The sequence below is a fragment of the Mustela nivalis genome (genome assembly GCF_964662115.1).
Source record: "Mustela nivalis genome assembly, chromosome: 17".
Classification (NCBI taxonomy): domain Eukaryota; kingdom Metazoa; phylum Chordata; class Mammalia; order Carnivora; family Mustelidae; genus Mustela; species Mustela nivalis.
In genome coordinates, this window is record NC_139036.1 from 29,272,752 (window position 1) to 29,291,472 (window position 18,721).

The 18,721-nt window shown below is 35.6% G+C and overlaps 1 protein-coding gene across 2 annotated transcripts in view; it reads right to left on the reverse strand.

The window, feature by feature from the left end:
• The window catches only part of CLTC (clathrin heavy chain), a 64,751-nt gene that overhangs the window by 10,397 nt on the left and 35,633 nt on the right, over nt 1–18,721 (reverse strand). For both annotated transcript variants that reach the window (XM_082705872.1, XM_082705871.1), the window contains exons 10-28: nt 17,995–18,117; nt 16,921–17,058; nt 16,575–16,739; nt 16,225–16,405; nt 14,570–14,733; nt 9,541–9,666; nt 8,797–8,939; nt 6,247–6,481; nt 5,413–5,535; nt 4,285–4,430; nt 3,871–4,054; nt 3,468–3,660; nt 1,805–1,962; nt 1,453–1,617; nt 1,230–1,337; nt 981–1,148; nt 701–850; nt 477–608; nt 22–132 (exon numbers count right to left, since the gene is read on the reverse strand). In XM_082705872.1, the coding sequence (XP_082561998.1) occupies nt 22–132; nt 477–608; nt 701–850; nt 981–1,148; nt 1,230–1,337; nt 1,453–1,617; nt 1,805–1,962; nt 3,468–3,660; nt 3,871–4,054; nt 4,285–4,430; nt 5,413–5,535; nt 6,247–6,481; nt 8,797–8,939; nt 9,541–9,666; nt 14,570–14,733; nt 16,225–16,405; nt 16,575–16,739; nt 16,921–17,058; nt 17,995–18,117 (2,913 nt within the window). The remainder of the gene's footprint in view (nt 1–21; nt 133–476; nt 609–700; nt 851–980; nt 1,149–1,229; nt 1,338–1,452; nt 1,618–1,804; nt 1,963–3,467; nt 3,661–3,870; nt 4,055–4,284; nt 4,431–5,412; nt 5,536–6,246; nt 6,482–8,796; nt 8,940–9,540; nt 9,667–14,569; nt 14,734–16,224; nt 16,406–16,574; nt 16,740–16,920; nt 17,059–17,994; nt 18,118–18,721) is intronic.

Below are 18,721 nucleotides of genomic sequence, written 5' to 3' on the forward strand. Positions count from 1 at the left end.
GCAAGAAATAAAAGGTTTTACCTGATAATCTTCTTCTGTAATGAAGAGGTTGTTCAGTGATTCGTTCACAGATTTATTATTGTGGTTTTGAACTGAACGCAAATATGGTTTCACCAGCGGTAGCTGTTTAACCTTTAAAATAAGGAGTTTTGTTACAAACAGAGCATATCCTTAACGTTCAACAAAAGTTATCCCAACATGTCTTAGTTCCTTGCTGAGATTCTTAAAGGTTGTTGTTTTTTTTTGTCCCCCAATTTTATTTGACACAGATTGAGAGAGAGAGAGAGAGAGAGAGAACACACCTGCGTGCACACATAAGCAGGGGAAGTGGTAGAGGTTCTTGAAGCAGGGTCCCCACTGAGCAGGAAGCCCAACACAGGGCTCGATCCCAGGACTCTGGGATCATGATCCAAGCTGAAGGCAGCTATTTAACCAACTAAGGCACCACCCTGAAATTCTGAACTTTTTAAAATTACCTTGCTGAAATAATTGACAGCACGAGTATGATCCAACCGTGGAGACAGCACCATCAGCAAATCATTTAACAACAGAGGCTTGAATTCTAAGTAGAACTGTATTGCTCTGTAATATAGTTCTACATTGGCAACCTAAAATGGGAAAAACCCACATGTAAATTAAGAGTCATTTCCTAATGAGCTTTCTCCTTTCAAAAATTCTATCTTCTGAAGAAGATACATACCTTGGTAATGATATCTTTGAACTGCCCTTCTTTCCATGCATCAGTTGGATGATTCATCATAGTAATTATGGCATTATCATATTCTTCGTACTTGTCATACAAAAACACCAATTCTGCCCAAAGATGAGCTTGTTCTGCAGCTCTAAGCACCTATGTAAGAAAAGACTTAAATGCTTTAGATAGGAGTCTGTAATTCTAGCTAAAGCCTAAAAAAGGAAAGATGTTTTAAAGTTTTAATTACAGCTATAGAGCCACCTCACAATGTTAAAAGCTGCATTACCTTAGGAATATTCACTCTGGACCAGAACAGTTCCAGGTGCTCCCTCATTTTCTGTGGCTTAAATTTAGAATATAGAATAGCTAATTCGGTGAACATTCCCATATGAGCTCGCTCAAGTCCCAGCGCTGCTTCCAACATGGTTATCAGTTCTTCAAAGTAGCCTCGATCCTGAATAAGGGAAATACACAATTAAAGATAAGACCATCTGCAGCAATAGCTCTCAATTAATAAAAGACCCCTGTTCATTACCTGATAGTAGTTGATAAGTTCCTCCAATTCATCTGCATGTACTACTATATGAAGCCCACACATCTGAGCAAGACGAAACTCCTTGCCATCTACACAGGCGAAGCAGACCTATAATGAAAATTTCAATTATGTAAACACAAATATAAACATGGCTGGTTAATTCAATTAATCATTTAAAGAGATTTCCAAGAATCTTAATTCTTCGAACTGGTGTTAAGATTACCTCTTTCCATGTTCGAGTACTGTTAGCTTTCCTAGCTCCATCAACAGCTGCCTGATATTCACCCAGATGAACCAGGGTAGATGCCAAGCGTCCAAAATTGGAAACATTATTATACAATAGTTTAGCAGCATCATACATCTTTTCATCATAACAACGGTCACCAACCTGAAACAAATACAATTCATTTTCATTAAGTGTAAACTCAATCCTCTTTCCATAGTCGTAACTCAATTTAATACTGAGACACATTTTTTCTTGGAAATCATCAGTTGTGATACGTTAGATACTATTTAAAAAGTTCCTTAACAGCTTATCTTTTACACTCTGAAAAAAATTTGAACAGGAAACCCACTTGTTGGATATGAGCATTATTTGGCCCATTGATGAATTCTTCTAACTCTGCAAGGCGATTTGTTTTAGCCAGGGCAAATATCAATTCTGTCTCCACATAGGACTCACGAGCCTTCTTACGGGCCATCTGCAAGTACTTCACTAGTTCTTCCCAGTTTCCTAGGTATAAAGAAGAAAGTAAGTCCACACACTAACATCTTAACATTTACCTTTTCACTCAAATAAACAAGAATTATTTATTTCCTTTCTACGGAAACAATAAATAATAAATGTAAATGATGGAAAGTATCTAAAATGGCAAAACTTTTATTACATTTCTGTATTATCACTGACCAAATGAATAGCTGAATTCCCCTTTTCCTTAAAGTTGTCAGATTAGAAATCAATCAGAATTTTATGAGTAAACCAAAATTCCAAAACCACAATGAGATACCACCTCACAACAGTCAGAATGGCTAAAATTCACAAGTCAGGGAATGACAGATGCTGGCGAGGATGCAGAGAAAGAGGAACCCTCCTACACTGTTGGTGGGAATGCAAGCTGGTGCAGCCACTCTGGAAAACAGCACTGAGGTTCCTCAAAAGGTTGAAAATAGAGCTGCCCTACAACCCAGGAATCGCACTACTGGGTATTTACCCTAAAGATACAAATGTAGTGATCCGAAGGGACATGTGCACCCGAATGTTTATAGCAGCAATGTCCACAATAGCCGAACTATGGAAAGAACCTAGATGTCCATCAACAGATGAATGGATAAAGAAGATGTGGTATGTATGTATGTATACATACACACACACACACACACACACACACACGATGGAATACTATGCAGCCTTCAAAAGAAATGAAACCTTGCCATTTGCGACAATGTGGATGAAACTAGAGGGTATTATGCTTAGCGAATAAGTCAATCAGAGAAACAATTATCATATGATCTCTCTAATTTGAGGAAGTTGAGAGGCAACATGAGGGATTTGGCGGGTAGGAAAAGAATAAATGAAACAAGATGGGATCGGGAGGGAGACAAACCATATGAGACTCTTAATGTCACAAAACAAACTGAGGGTTGCCAGGGGGAGGGGGGTAGGGAGAGGGAGGTGGGGTTATGGACACTGGGGAAGGTATGTGCTATGGTGAGTGCTGTGAAGTGTGTAAACCTGGCGATTCACAGACCTGTACCCCTGGGGCTATTAATACATTATATGTTAATAAAAAAATAAACAATGAAAAAAAATTTTTTTATGAGATTTCAGGGATGCCTAGGTGGCTCAGTCAGTTAAGCATCTGCCTTTAGCACAAGTCATGATCCCAGGGATTTCTGCATTGGAATCCTTGCTCAGCGGGAAGCCTGCTTCTCCCTCCCCCTCCTCCCCTTCACCTCCGCTTGTGCTCCCTCTCGCTATCTCTTTCAAATAAATAAAATCTTAAAAAGAATGCTGAGATTTGAAAACAGAAAATATTCCCTGTGGACCTTTGTAAGTTCACAAAATGCAGCCCTTCTATATGTGGACTAAGATGGAGTGCTAAATTTCTTCACAAGTAAACCATGCAGTATCTCATTCCTATATAAATTCAGAATAGATCAATATCTTAATGCCTAGCTTAATCATAGCTAAGGTACATATTATGAGATCACAAACACATAAAAAGTAAGAAGTCATACCACTAGTATTGGCAGCTTGAACAACTTCCATGTAGGATGAAGGATCATCTGCTTTGATATATGAATCAATGGCTTCTTTCACCATTCCTTTCTGCAACTGGGCTTTTGCAAGCTGACTCCAGACTGCAGGTTCATTGCAGCGTTCAGCAAACTCATATGCCCGATCCAAATTTCCAATATGTTCAATCAAGACCTAAGCAAACAATTTTTGAATCTGAATTGTAGTAGAATGAATCTTGCCACATAGCAATTAAATTTAAACAGTTAGGATTGTGCTTGCTTTGGCAGCACATATAATAAACAGTTAGGATTTTATTGCTTTTCTATGCCAAAGCAATCAATTATGCTGAGCCTAACAGTATAATGCATACATTGAATCAACTTAGGCAATCTGAAGATCTACCTGAACTGCTGAAGTATTGACATCAAATTTCCGGAAAATGGCAAATGCTTCTTCAAACAACTCATTGCAGATGGCAATATTGGCAATATCTGGGGCATCATAATTATCCAGGCGGTTAATATACTCCATAACACGTGTACGGTCAGCCTTGATTGCAGTGAGGATGAGGAGGTTTTGCAGATTCCTTTCAAGAAAAAAAAAATTGCATTATTTCAAAATCTTATTAGTCAAAGAATAAACATTGTGGCTATGAAGAGTTTTCTGTCTCAGAGGCAGGGTAAGAAGAGGAGGCTATTGGAAGAGTCAGAATTCAAACAACATTCTCTAAGCTTTGTCTTTATCTTCTTCTCAAAAGTGATAGGTCGCAATTTAAGACTGAATATTAACAGCCAATGGACCCTTCTTAGAGCGTACCTGTGTTCACTGAATACAGAGTTATCAAGGACAATTTTCTCCAGCAGTTCAATGAGTTCATTAGGAAGGTCTGCAGTCATAAAAGCCTTGACAGTTACTGACACTTCTTCAGGGTCCTGAGTCTCAGACAAGGCTGTCTGTACAACCTACAAAGTATACAGAGAGAGATATATATATACACACATACATATGTATGTGTGTGTATGTATGTGCATATATATACATATATATATATATATTTGTTTATTTAGGGAGTTAAAGTACTGAAAATAAAGATGGTTACTGAAGACTTTATCTGATAAGAATAAGGTGGCATCTCAGCAGAAAACTTGAAATAAGAATGAAGGAGGAAAAATACCTTTAAACTCATCACACAAAGGTCTTTCTACACAAATCCACGTATACCCACATCATGTGTACTTCCAGTCTCCAGAAAAACCACCCTAATTACATAACTTATTTTTCCCTGATTAAAATATTATCTGTAATAACCACTCCTCATTATCATTTAATGGCTAACTACAAATTCAACTACATAGATGTGGCACTACTGACTCAGTAATTCCTCTATTTTTGGCTAATTGTATGGCTCCCAGGAAGCTTTGTATCTAAAATGGGAATTTTCCTTAGACATGCTTCCTAGGACAGGAACAAAAAATAAATAACCTTCAATTTATTCTCTTCTATATTTGTACTTCTATCAAAAGAATTTAAAAACATTAAAAGCCTTCAATTTTTAGGGTTCTAAAAACCATTTTTATGATGTGTGTGCAATATATATGTTAGTATAATTTTATTTTCTACTTTTTACTGCCTTCTCTCATAGTTAAATATGATCTATTTGAGTACATATGGGTATGATGACAGGAAAGTTTTTTTGTTTTTTTAATAATTATTTTATTTATTTATTTGACAGAGATCACAAGTAGGCAGAAAGGCATGCAGAGAGAGAGGAGGAAGCAGGCTCCCCACGGAGCAGAGAGCCTGATGTGGGGCTTGATCCCAGGACCCTGGGATCACAACCCGAGCCGAAGGCAGAGGCTTTAACCCTCTGAACCACCCAGGCACCCAGGAAAGGTTTTATTCATAGTTAAAAAGATAAGCCTTAAACACATTTGTCAATTTTACCTGGTCAATTAGGGGTCTCCTGTAAGGATTGCTTTCCAGCAGCACACTACCCCATAATTCTGGATCCTTTCGGCGTACCAAATAGCGGGAAAGACTTTTGAAGAGGGAATTCTCATTGCAAACCTAAATAAGATACTAAAGGTTAGTTTCAAAATAAAAAGTAAAGAATTTCTATAAACTAACTTTAGTTTTCAAGGTTATTTCTTATGATTTATACCCTGCTCATATTTCTTTTTTTAATCCATCACTTTTACATATAAACCTGAATAGGTCACAACCAAGTTTTTATTAAAATTCAGTATATGCTACAAAGACATTATTGGGGCAATGACAAAACTAGAATAAGACAGATTTTAAAATTATTCTGTCAGTATCAAGATGACTAAAGTTCGTATCTACAGTGTGGTCATGAAAACAGAATACTCTTAGTCTCAGAAAATACACACTAAGGAAGTATGTACCATATTCTCATATGTACATATATATATATATACATATATGTATGGTGTGTATGTGTGTTTATGTATGAGACAGTGTATGAGAACACAGGTGATATAACTACTGGGGTTAAAATGTTAGTAGGTGAATACAGACTTAATTTACTATTTTGGCCCCTTTAAATTCACAATTATTGGCAAATAAAGTTTTTTTTAAAAAGCTACAACTATAAGGAATTATTGGCAAATCAAGTTTTTTAAAAAAGTTACAACTACAAGGAATGCTCTATATCACCTAAAGCCACCACGAAACTCAAAATTCACTAATCTAACATTATACAACAGGTATTTAAAAATGTAGCCTTCTCTCTGTAAACATTTAGCTAGCAGTACTCACATTAATAAGTTCCAGATCACACTGGCCACGTTCATAAGCAACACAGGCCAGATGTGGATCTCTCTTCTCACAATACTTTCCAACAACGCGACTGTCATAATAAGGATTTTCACGAAGAAATCTCTCTGGGTTGTTATTACTGTCTATGTAGATTTTGGCTAATGCATTGTGAGTAGCAGGCTCCTCACAGCCCTCATGAATTCTGGCCTCTAGCCAAGGCAGAAGCAGTTTCAATCTAGTATTTCAAAACAAAACAAAACAAAACAAAACAACCACATATACACACAAAACCACACACGATATATTATTAAAAAACACACAACTCTTGACAATGCTAACTACAGAAATACCTTAAGGTATATAACATGCTCTCCCATATTTAATTTTGAATTCTCAACAATTTTTGTTACAAATTGGGAAATTAAGATTCAGAGACAGCTAAATGATTTGTCCAAGATTATACAAAAGGTATAGAAGATTCTCTTCAGAGTCTCCCAGACCTATCTGCTACACTATTTAGAAGATATAGAAAAAATACCTTTTTTTTTTTTTTTTTTTTAAATACTGGCCAAAATACCTAAACTTCAGATAAATTTTGTTTGGAAGTAAGATGGGAATGTCATACCAAAAAACAGGCCAGATTATCTAAGGTTCCTTATCATTTTTCTTTTTAAAGATTTTATTTATTTATTTGACAGATGGAGATCACAAGTAGGCAGAGAGAGAAGAGGAAGCAGGCTCCCCACTAAGCAGTGAGCCAGTGTGGGGCTGAATCCCAGGACCCTGGGATCATGACCTGAGCCGAAAGCAGAGGCTTTAACCCACTGAGCCACCCAGGTGCCCCTCCCTTATAAGTTTTTTAAAGATTTTATTTATTTATTTGACTGAGAGATAGTGAGAGCAGGAACACAAGCAGGGGGAGTGGGAGAGGGAAAAGTAGGCTTCCTGCCAAGGAGGGAGCCCGATGCTGGGCTCAAACCCAAGACCCTGGGATCAGGACCTGAGCTGAAGGCAGACGCCTAACGACTGAGCCACTCAGGTGCCCCAGTTCCTTACAATTTTAACACAATTAACAGACATTATCTACAGCCAAAGGGGGCAGGACCCTAAATACACAATGTGAATAAAATCTGGTCGCTTTAGAAGCTCTGGGTTTAATAATTCTAGCAGTCATATGACCACTCCACCAAGGAGCATGGTTTCACTAAGCTATAGCTTATGTTTCAGTGGTTCTGATGACCCAATACTCTTTTGACAATGGTGTAAGTATTAAAAGCACCTAGAGGAGGTGCCTGGCTGGCTCAGTTGGTAGAACCTCCAACTCTTGATCTCAGGGTCATGAGTTCAAGCCCCATGCTGGGTGAGAGGATTACTTAAATAAACAAGCTTTAAAAAAATAATAATAAAAATAAAAGCACCCACAGGAAAAATAACAGGCCATATTTTGGCTACCGAACTCGTATAGTTATTATGAACTCATTCCCATTAGGGTAATGACACAAATTTGTATTAAGGCAAAAAAATCATGGTCCTATAAGCAAGTGCAACACAAGCAGATATGCCATGGCAACTGAAAAAATAAGTATTAGCTAAGGCATATAAACTAGTGACTCAGATGTGAATCTAGTTCATCACAATGTAATCTGTAACTTAAAGACAAAACTGTCTAAGTTTATCTGGCTATTTGCTTAGAATATACAAACAAGATGGTTTTCAGGTATTAGATTTAAGATGCAACTAAAACCTCTTTCTAAATGTTAAATTATTACGACCTATAATCCGTTCAGACCAGGCTCAGACCAGTTTTTAAAATCAGTATTATATTCTGTATTTCCATTGTCTTTGAATACAGAATTTTCCTGCTTGAAATATTCAAATACAAATTCTAGAATACCATTTCAAGGATACCTATACCAACTCAGGTTAAAACTAAGCCACATAGGTTTTCTTGTTACCTTTTCATAGAGTAACTTCCCACAGTTAAACCAATCCACCAACCTCATTTGCTACAGTAACACTTTCTAAACCAGTTCATCAAAATTTCCCAGCTAAAAAAAAAAGACTTCATGGTATAATAAATACTAGAAGCACTTATACTATATATTCTCCTCTACTGGAAATTCAGAATTCATATTGTCACATTAAGGTTCAAACTAAAAATCAGTTTAACCCAGAGTTACACAGGGAATTTTTTTCTCTCATTATACCTGACATAAATTAATTAAAGAATTACTTACTAAAACAGTGGTGTCATACCTAACTATCAAGAAACCTTTTACATAGTTTGTATTAGAAACATAGCCAAACCATAGCTGTAATTATAAACATGTAAATAATATCTATGACAAAACTGTAATGTTTCAGAAAACAGATTTTTTTCTCAGCAATATAGCTAGCTTGTCACTTCTAAATTAGGTGTCTCCAGGGAATTATGATCCAGTTTTATCCAACAGCTTTTAGGCAAATGAGAGTCTGTGTTTTTTATCCATTAGCCTGCTAAGAGAGACTACTAATTTATCTACATTTATGTAGGTTAAAATGGTATTATACCTGTTTCTTTTTTCAACCTCAGCAACAAGCTCATCAGTAGAGAATTGACCTCTTACAACAAGAATTAAATTTTTAATGACATCTTCAGAGCAATCAACATCAAGCAATCCTCCTATAACCACAGGAAGTCGACTTGGATTCACCTATGGTTGAAAAAAAATGCCATTATGTCACTAACAAGCAAAACAAAAAGGGTTTTTTTTTTTTAAAAAAAAGGGAACTCTTATTTCCCTCTTTTAAGCTCAATTTGAAAGTTCAGTAATAAACCAAGAGTCTAAATTTATAAGTAGACAGAAAAAGGAGGAAAGGGGTTGGTTAATTACCTCAGCATTGCTCTAAACCCAAAGAAGCTATAAGATGTGTATGAAAGACTAATTAAAAGACCTCCATTACAGCAAAACTGCTTTTCCGTTTCTCAAGTTAGAAGGTAAGGTTTCAAATATCTATGTTTAAGATGGTTTTAAAACTGCTCTAGAGTCTATGGCCTCTACCTCAGGGGTTGGGTTATCAAGTAACTAGTGTGTAGGTCACCCAACTTCTTCAACTACACCAGTCTGTTCTGTTTTACGCTTAACATGAAGGTAAAATTCTAATCCAAATAACAATTCTGAACGAGAAAAGAAAAAAGTTGCCAGGCACTGTAGCAGGCTACTCCCATTTTGTACAGAATTTCAAAAGGATATGAAGATTTCCAGAGTGTGAGAAGTAGAATTTAAGGTAAGGTATTTTTTAAGTATTACTTACCTTCTGTACATATATCTCTATATACTTTTGAAGATTATTTCTATATAAATAGAGCACCAAATCATGGACAAAGTCAAATCGATCACATACAATGATAAGTGGTAACTGATCTGTTAGCTTTGCTTCCTGAAAAAAGAACAAAAAGAAGACTTACTATCAAATCTACGTAAAATATGAGAATCTATTCTACACTAGCAGGAGAGGCTCACATAAACTTGGTTCTTCTCTCAAAGAAAGAAATGCCCCAGTAGCTGGTGTTCCACTAAATTTTTCGTAATTCCACTCAATTTTTAGTAAGCTAGACTCAGATTCATAGCAAAATACCAAGTCCTTCTACATACACCCTTTATCAAAAAAGTAACAGATTTGTGAGCCACCTGTGGCATTCAGGATATAAAATAATCACAGTAGGACTTTCATTAATAGTAACATTGCAAGTGAGTTTGGAGTTGACTTAAGAACTACAGTCACATTATAAAAATGACGATATAAATGGTTCATAGTTGTTTCAAACTAATGATTTTTTACCCCTCCCAAATTCCAATCTACATGGCCCGCCTCTAACACTATTACAATAAAGTCTAAAGGAACAGCATGATGGTTACGAAAAAAAAAAAAAAGAGAGAGAGAGAGAGACAGAGAAAAAAGCAAGCACATAAGGAAAAGACATCTTTAAATTACCAATTGCTTTTATCATTACAAATACCAAGCTATAATCCTACTTATAGATTGACACAGATGTTACAGACAGGTTGGTAAGACCTGTACTGGGCATTTACCTGATACATGTCCTGTTAAATTCCACAGACATAAGGTACAGCACAAAAAACAATAGTTTCCATCAGGAATTCATTTATACACAATGAAACATTCCTCAATAAATGATTCCTCTATGTCAGTCTAATAAGGAAGTACAACTAAGCAGAACAGGACTTTCCCCAATGACAGCCACTGAGAACATTATTTGCAATGTTAAAATAAAATGGTTCATAAGTTTAGTGCCTATCACTCATCCAATTATAAATAACTTGAAGAATAGCCTATGAAATGTTCAGAGAACACCAAACTAACTATGGAAGAAGGGAGAAAATCCAAATAAAAAATCAAAATGGCTGTAAATCTGAAGTGGAAGTCCAGCTGCAGATTTTTGCCATTAAGGAAAGTCTAAAGCATGTATTATTTAGCACCATGGAAACTCTGTACTAACAGCTACAATAATTTCTAGAAAAAATGTTGATCTACCTATCCATAAGATTTCAGTTGGCCAAGTTTTTCCTACTAAATGAACATCAGAAAGTCAGTGGATCAACACACTATTCTTTTTCCTCTTTAACATCCACATAAAATATTATATATTTTATTTTATAAAATATATAAAATATTATATATTTTATTATATATTTTATTTATTTTATTATATATTTATATTTTATTTTACCACTTAGAAAATACACTTAACAGTAATGTAAGATTACCTAGGCATTTTAGTCTCATGCATGGGTCTTTAAGAATTCTGCTGGTTAAGACAACTATACCATATTTCTGAAGAAAATTTAAGATTAGAAAAGTAGATTAAAAACTAGTGTTTTTTCTTGACTGCCTAAATTTGCACGCGATTTCACATATGGGAAAAATGCTATTAATAGTTTAAATTATTTCCTAAAAAGGTTAACCCACTAGCTATTATGGTTAAACATTTTAAAGAACAAAACTGAAATTATATAAACACATTCAGAGGTTTTCTTAAACATTAAGTTATTCACTTAAATCATATTTATTGAGGATCTATATACTGGACACTGTTCTTATGCACTAAGATATAGCAGGGAATAAGGTAAAGCATTCTCTCAGGGAACCATGTTCTGGTGGAAAAAGGCAAGGTCTCGTAATGTTAAGTGTCTTAAAGAAAAATAAAGCAGGACATGGATGAGGTGAAGATGGAAGGTAGGTTTTATTCTAAACATGGTAATCTGAGACATCCTTGCTCAAAACAATTCATCAGACATCTGAATAAAGGCAAGGAATTCTTGTCATGAAGATTTGAGAAAAAAGTAGAAAAGGGCACAAGCAATGTCCTGGGGCAGGAGAGAGTTCAGGGAGTTCCAGGAATAGCAAGCAGGCCACTGTGGTTTAAGTACAACCAGAAAAGAAAAATGATAAAAGAAATAAGATCAAAAGTAGCAGAAAGCAGATCATGGGTCTGAAGAACAGTTCCATGCTTTCTACAGAGAGCTATAGTTCCACAGGGTGAATGCATGAGCCAAATGATTTTATGACAACATTTCATCCTGTCACAGGCTACTTTAAAGAAGTCATCATCAATCAGCATTGGTGGTGTAGTGGTGAGCATAGCTGCCTTCCAAAGAAGTCATAATCTACCAATCTCTGTATTCCTGGTGGCTAACACATAAATGGCACTTGAATGTTCAGGATCAGAGTATTTTTCTTCTCAGAGTTTACATATCACACCAGTCAATTACCATACGGCTAGTGTCTCCAAAATGAAATTTAATGACCGCGATGATGAGATGTAGCATTATACAGGTCAATAAGGAAAGTGAGTAAAGGGCCTAGTATGCTCATTCTTACTACTGGGGTACAAGGTAGAATACAATAGTAATATCTAAGTACAGAGCTCCCATTTCAGGCTGAAGATAAGACACAAGGTTTACCTTTAACTTCAGCTGGAAATAAAATTCCTTCATAAAGTCAGGAATAACATAAAACCAAAGGGGAAAGTTGCCTGATAGAAAATGATCACATGTTGGCTGACTACCTTATTTCCAAGGTCCACCAACACAGTTTATTAACAATAGTTATCACTCGAACACCTATGGCATTCAAGGTACTTGACTAGATGAACACAGCTTCTGGATGGAGAAACTGAGGCTAAGGCATACTAGTCAATTTGCCTTAGGTAACAGCTAGACAAATACCAAATGAACAAACAATAGCTAATGACACAACAGAATTTGAACCAGGGCTGACTGGTTTAAAAGCCCAGAAAAAACATCCATTTTCCTACTCTATCAAACTTACACCTGATTCACCGTGTGATGTGTGGAAGGGGAGTCCTCTTCTCATTAGATCTCAGGGGCTATGCAACATAAGGTTATACCATGCTAAAATCCAGAGGATTTCTGAAGCTCAAGATCGTAATTAAGTGAAAATAGTTAATTTAGTACCATTTTACATATAAATAATAGAAAAATACAAACCCAGTTCTAAAGCAATGACAACTGAAGCGTAACAGTTAAGAGCTTAGTAACAAAAAAGGAATCAGTGTGAGAATCAGGTAATATTTAAAAAAAAAAAGGAAACAGTACTGATACTCAAAAGAGGAACTGAATTGTTTTCTTGGGTACTCTACTCAAGCATAAAGCATCAAATCTTCCTGATCTGGAGGGCTTTTTGGCACCAGAAAGCCTTGGGTTTGAACACAGCATACTATCTAGGTTACTCAGAATACTCATGATGGCCAAGACATCATAGAAAGCTATAGATACTGGTGAAAATTTATCTTTTAATCTAAAATATAAGGCAACTTCTATACTTAGTAACTAAGAGTTTAGCTGTTTAATCTAGAGCCCAGCAATAATTTTTCAGAAGGGACAGCAGCTAATAAAACTATAGATTTAGATTATCTATGTTATTTAGTACAGTATTTTAAACTCAGTATACTGAATTACAAAATAATTGTTTTGGTTTTAGTTTCAATGTAAAATTCTTCCAAAAGACAAAAAATACTTAACTTTATATACAGTCTCTGGAATTGTTTCATATATATACACACATACCTATGTATGTGTGTATAAAATTTAAGTGCAAAATATATTTTTAAGGGGTAATCGAAGTTTTCTATAGTTTATTTTTATCGGCAACTGCCAATTTTAAAGCTTTATTTTCCTTACTGTATAACTGGTAGATATGACAGTAAAACTAAACATTAAACAAATTTAACTGCCCATATGTTCTGATGAGCTAAAAATCTTTAAACCATTATTCTTCACTGCAACACAGGCAGTTCTTACTTTTCTATAACTAGTGTCGAAAAGCTGAGGGTTTTCTTTTGTTAGATCTTACCTTCAGTTTAATTAATTACACACAATTAATATTGAGTTTCTAGAGAAAAGCTACTTCAATGAGAGAGAAACCTAGGTCTTTTAGATAACAAACCCTTCATGTAAATACAGGCTCCTGAAGGACATGAGGGCAAACTGACCTTAATCTTTAAGAGGAGTATACCTGAAAATCTAAACACTGAGAATCTCCAACTACTTTTCAAAATTTTTCTTCCAAAATTCAAGTGAAAGAAATTCTTTTGACACAGTGCTATTTTTTGTTCTTTTAAAGAGATGTTAATTCTTCTTCTTTTTTTTTTTTTTTGGTTAAGATTTTATTTGTTTATTTGACACTCAGAGATCATAAGTAGGCAAAGAGGCAGGCAGAGAGAGAGGGGGAAGCAGGCTCCCCACTGAGCAGAAAGCCAGATAACAGGCTCAATCCCAGGACCCTGAGATCAGGACCCAAAGTGAAGGCAGAGGCTTAACCCACTGAGCCATCCAGGCACCCCAAGAAGTGTTCATTCTTAAGTATTACTTACCACTTCCCTTATTTCGAAGGAAACCACAGAGTATTAAATATGGAAGAAATAATTTAGCACGTAATTTGAGAATGTTAAGAATTTCCCGTTAAGGGAAACAGTATTTTTAAAAATTTATTCATCTGAGACACAGAAACTGACACAGAGAGAGAGAGAGAGAGAGAGAGAGAGAGATAGCACATACACCCTTGAGTAGGGGAGAGAGGCATAGGGAGGAGGAGGAGCAGACTCCCCACTGAGCAGGGAGCCCGATAAGGGGCTCCATCGAAGGACACAGAGATCATAACCTGAGCTGAAGGAAGACATTTAACCAACTGAGCCACCTGGGTGCACTAGTGAAAACAAATATTTAAAACTATGATGAAACCTATGTAAAACTACTGATCTCCAATCCAGCCAGAAAGTGCATTACTCAAAACCACTTACCTTGAGAAAATTCTTGACTCGCTCAGGATCATAGCAGTTGCTTTCTCTGCAGATTCTTTCTACTTCTTTGATCTGCCCAGTCTTGCAAGCTGCCTGAATATACTTAAAGTGCACATCTGGGTCCTGACTAAAGTTAACAATGGATCCCAGAAAATAAAAGAGACCTTAAAGAGACAAATAACTGAAATTAAGCATAGATGTACCTCTGAGAATGACAGAACTGAAAAATACTTAAGCAATTAAAGAAACATCATGTCAACTATACCTCAATTTAAAAATAACTTTTACTGTATAGCCCCAAGTAAAAACTGGTTGCTCAAAAAGCTCAATAAGAATACTAATTAATCTAGTAATCAGTTCAATAAATGAACATTCACTTAAATCCCTACAGAACAGACAATTCTAAGTTTTCTAATAGCTGAGAAGTAGTTAGGAGGCAGCTACCTAATGCCAAAGCTAATCATACCATGTTCCACAGGAGAAATTTTAAATGAAATCATACCAGTTTCGTATGAGAAATTTTGAAAGAAGTCCTTTAGAGCAGGTTTTTCCTATATTCAGTTAATAGGAAAAATACAAAAGTGGTTTGAAAAGAATTTAATGCAGTGCTGTCCAACAGAACTTTCTGTGATAAAAATGTTCTATAAATGCACTGTCCAATATGGCAGGCACCAACCATACACAGCTATTAAGTACTTGAAATGCGACTGCTGTGACTGAAGAACTAAAATTTTAATTGTAGTGCTCGCTTCGGCAGCACATATACTAAAATTTTAATTGTATTCAATTTTAATTACTTCAAATTTATATAGCTACATGTCACTAGTGGCTACTGTACTTGAATGAATAGAATAAATTTAGTGTATAGTATACAGAAACTGAGAAATTAAGTAAAGTAGTAGAAATCTTATTCTTTCTGTCTAGAGCAACAGGACAAATAGAAGGAAAAAAAGATGACTGGGGCCCAGAAGCTTAGCTAATAAACCTAAGCGTCATCCAATAGGGATTACACTGCTACTCAGTATAGCAGTGATTCTCACGTGGGGTACTTTTCTTCCCAGGAGACAGACATTTGGCAATGTCTGGGGAGACTTTTGGTGATCACAGCTGTTTTAGCTGCTACTGGCATCTAGAAGTAGAAGCCAGGGATGCCACTAAATATCCTGCATGCATATGACAACTCACCCCCAAAACAAATTATCCAGCCCAAATTATCTATGGTGCAAAACAAAACAAAACAAACAAGACTCCCCAAATTATCTATAGTGTAAAGGTTGAGAAAACCCAGTATATAATGATAAGTCACAAAATGTCCCTGGCTAGAAACATTTGCCATTTTAAGAGTCAGACAACAGAAGTGTGAAATCTTATTATACCTCACCATTAATATTTTCATTTTATACAATTACGACAAAGCTACTATTTAGGTTTATGTCTTAAAATTCTGCCTTTAATTAATCTATAATACATCCAAGCTGACAGTCTCATTCGCTGCACATCTCTAGAATCCAACATAAAAGGGCTGACATTTAATAAATAAAACTCAAATTGTCCCATAAAATTTTGCTTGTAGAAAGAATTTCCAATAGTATAATATCATAATAATACCCCTCTTGGCTCTCTTAATTAAAAACAACTTAGAAACTCTTAATTACCTTCAAAACTCTTGAAAGATTCAAAAAGTTCAATCAGAGATTGAGTTGACAGTTGCTCATGATATTTCGAAGCCACCTGAACACAAATCTGCAGATTTTGACGAATATTGGCAGACAGCATGGCCCTGAGGCATTCTAGGGAGTCTTCCACTGATAAGGACCCAAAGTAATTCACTAACCACTACAGGACAAAATAAACAGGTAAACAAATACATAAATGAAATAATATTGAATTTAATGTTCGATATTATGAACGTAACTTGACTTAACGAACTTAAATTCAGTACTACAACCACATTTTCTATATACCAATCAATCATATGGCCATCTGTTAGATAAAACGACAGTACCTCAGGGTTAAGAAGATGAGTGTGAACAACCGCACGCTTTATGTCATATAAATCAGTGAAGTGTTCTAATGCACGCTGCAGCAGACCAGCCTTTTCACACAGCTGAGCAATATGAGCCCGGTCATAATGCGTGAACATCTGATTCCCTAGAATAGCATCTGCAACCTATAAAACCACAAATAGGACAAATTTATTTTATATCCCATTTACAGCAGTAATTCTATATCCAGATTACACACTAAGATTCAATACGCATCACAGTAGCTTCAAACAGCTTAATCTAAGAAGCTCTCAATATCTACTAACTAGAACAGTGGAAACATGCCTAAATGCAGGAAAAACGTACTTGAGGCGCATGCATAAGGTTCATCTCAAGCAACCGTGTCTGTAAAGGACCTTCAGATGGGCGGTTATTCTTCAGGGCATCAAGCAAGAATGCTGTACACTGCTGAATTAGATTGTATTCCATAAAGACATCCACAATCTAGGGAAAAAAAAATTTAATGAGAACTGTTTCTTAAGATGTTTAAAACTTGGGTGCCTGGGTGGCTCAGTGGGTTAAGCCGCTGCCTTCGGCTCAGGTCATGATCTCAGGGTCCTGGGATCGAGTCCCGCATCGGGCTCTCTGCTCAGCAGGGAGCCTGCTTCCTCCTCTCTCTCTCTGCCTGCCTCTCTGCCTACTTGTAATCTCTCTCTGTCAAATAAATAAATAAATCTTAAAAAAAAAAAAAAAAAGATGTTTAAAACTTGCTTTATGATCCTGTTGAAAATTTGTAAATGAAATTAAATATCATTTACATATACAAAAACTGCCAGAACGAAACCCAGGTTTAAATATAATTTGTACAATGTAACTTCATAATTTTAAGAATAAATTTTTGTCATCTAGCTATTTTTAATTCTGATTAAAAACGCTGTCAAGAAAAAACAAAAACAAAACAAAACAAAAAAAAAACGCTGTCAAGATACTACATATACGAGCAGAATAAAATCAATCAAAACAATAGTTCTAAAATTTTGATGAACTGTTTAAAATACACAAAATAGGAAAAGTCTCTGAGTCCCACTTCCTATATGCATCTCTTCCTTCACCCAATGGCAGAAACCAGCCTTTATTATTCCCATATATTTTTTCATATTTTTAATATATGTGCATTCTAAACAAGATGGAATTTGTTTTACATGCTTTAAAACTGTTTAAGGGTGGTATCTTCCTGTCCATTCTTCTGCTACTTGCTTTTCTGTTTTTGTTTGTTTATTTTTTAAATAAGATATTTGAGGTTTATGTTAACAGACACAGCTCTAATTTCTATTAGAAAAAGAAAGGTTAACCCATTCTTCAAAGCTGCTTAAACCCAGATCCCTCCCCCGAACTCACTTTTTAAATCAACTTCTGCAGAATACATTTTAATGCCTTTACCTGTGTGATATCAGCAAGAGGTTCTTCATCCTGAACTAACATTTGGGCAAACTGCTGTCCCTGATCTGGACTGATACGCATGACATTCCTCAGCAAGAATATCCAGTCTGGAGTATATCCAACCTAAAAATAGACATTGATTTGCAAAGTTTCTGCTGTACAGTTTCATTTCTGTTTAGCCTTCATTTGAAGGCTTTTTTCTACAACAGAATTTTACTAATATAGAACTACTGCAAGTACAAATTCAGTTTTAATTAAGTTAACATGCTCACTTTGACCTTGGTTTATATTAGGTGAATAGACCCCTTGGTGATAACATATTTGAATGGAAAACTATAAATTTTTATAACTAACTTACTCATTTTCAATGAATGACCATTTCAAAGTTTGTTCTAAGAGGTTAAAGAGGCCTGTGACATCTTAAATTCTGAGAAGCCAAGCAAAATTATCTTCATTTTTAAAAAGAAATCTCTCTACCCCATGTGGGGCTCTAACTTGACCCCAAGGTTAAGAATCTCATGTCTATCAAATGAGTCAGTCAGGCACCCCAGCATGTAACTTCTAAGTTAAGTGTAATTCTCTATGTGAAAGCTAAAACAGGGTTTTTATGCTTTTTCAAGTAATTCAAAGTTCAAAGAAATTCACTATTAAATTCATTGACCATTACTGTAAGTTAATTTCTCAATGTTTTAATGAATTTATATTGAGAATCTGTTTCACTGAACTC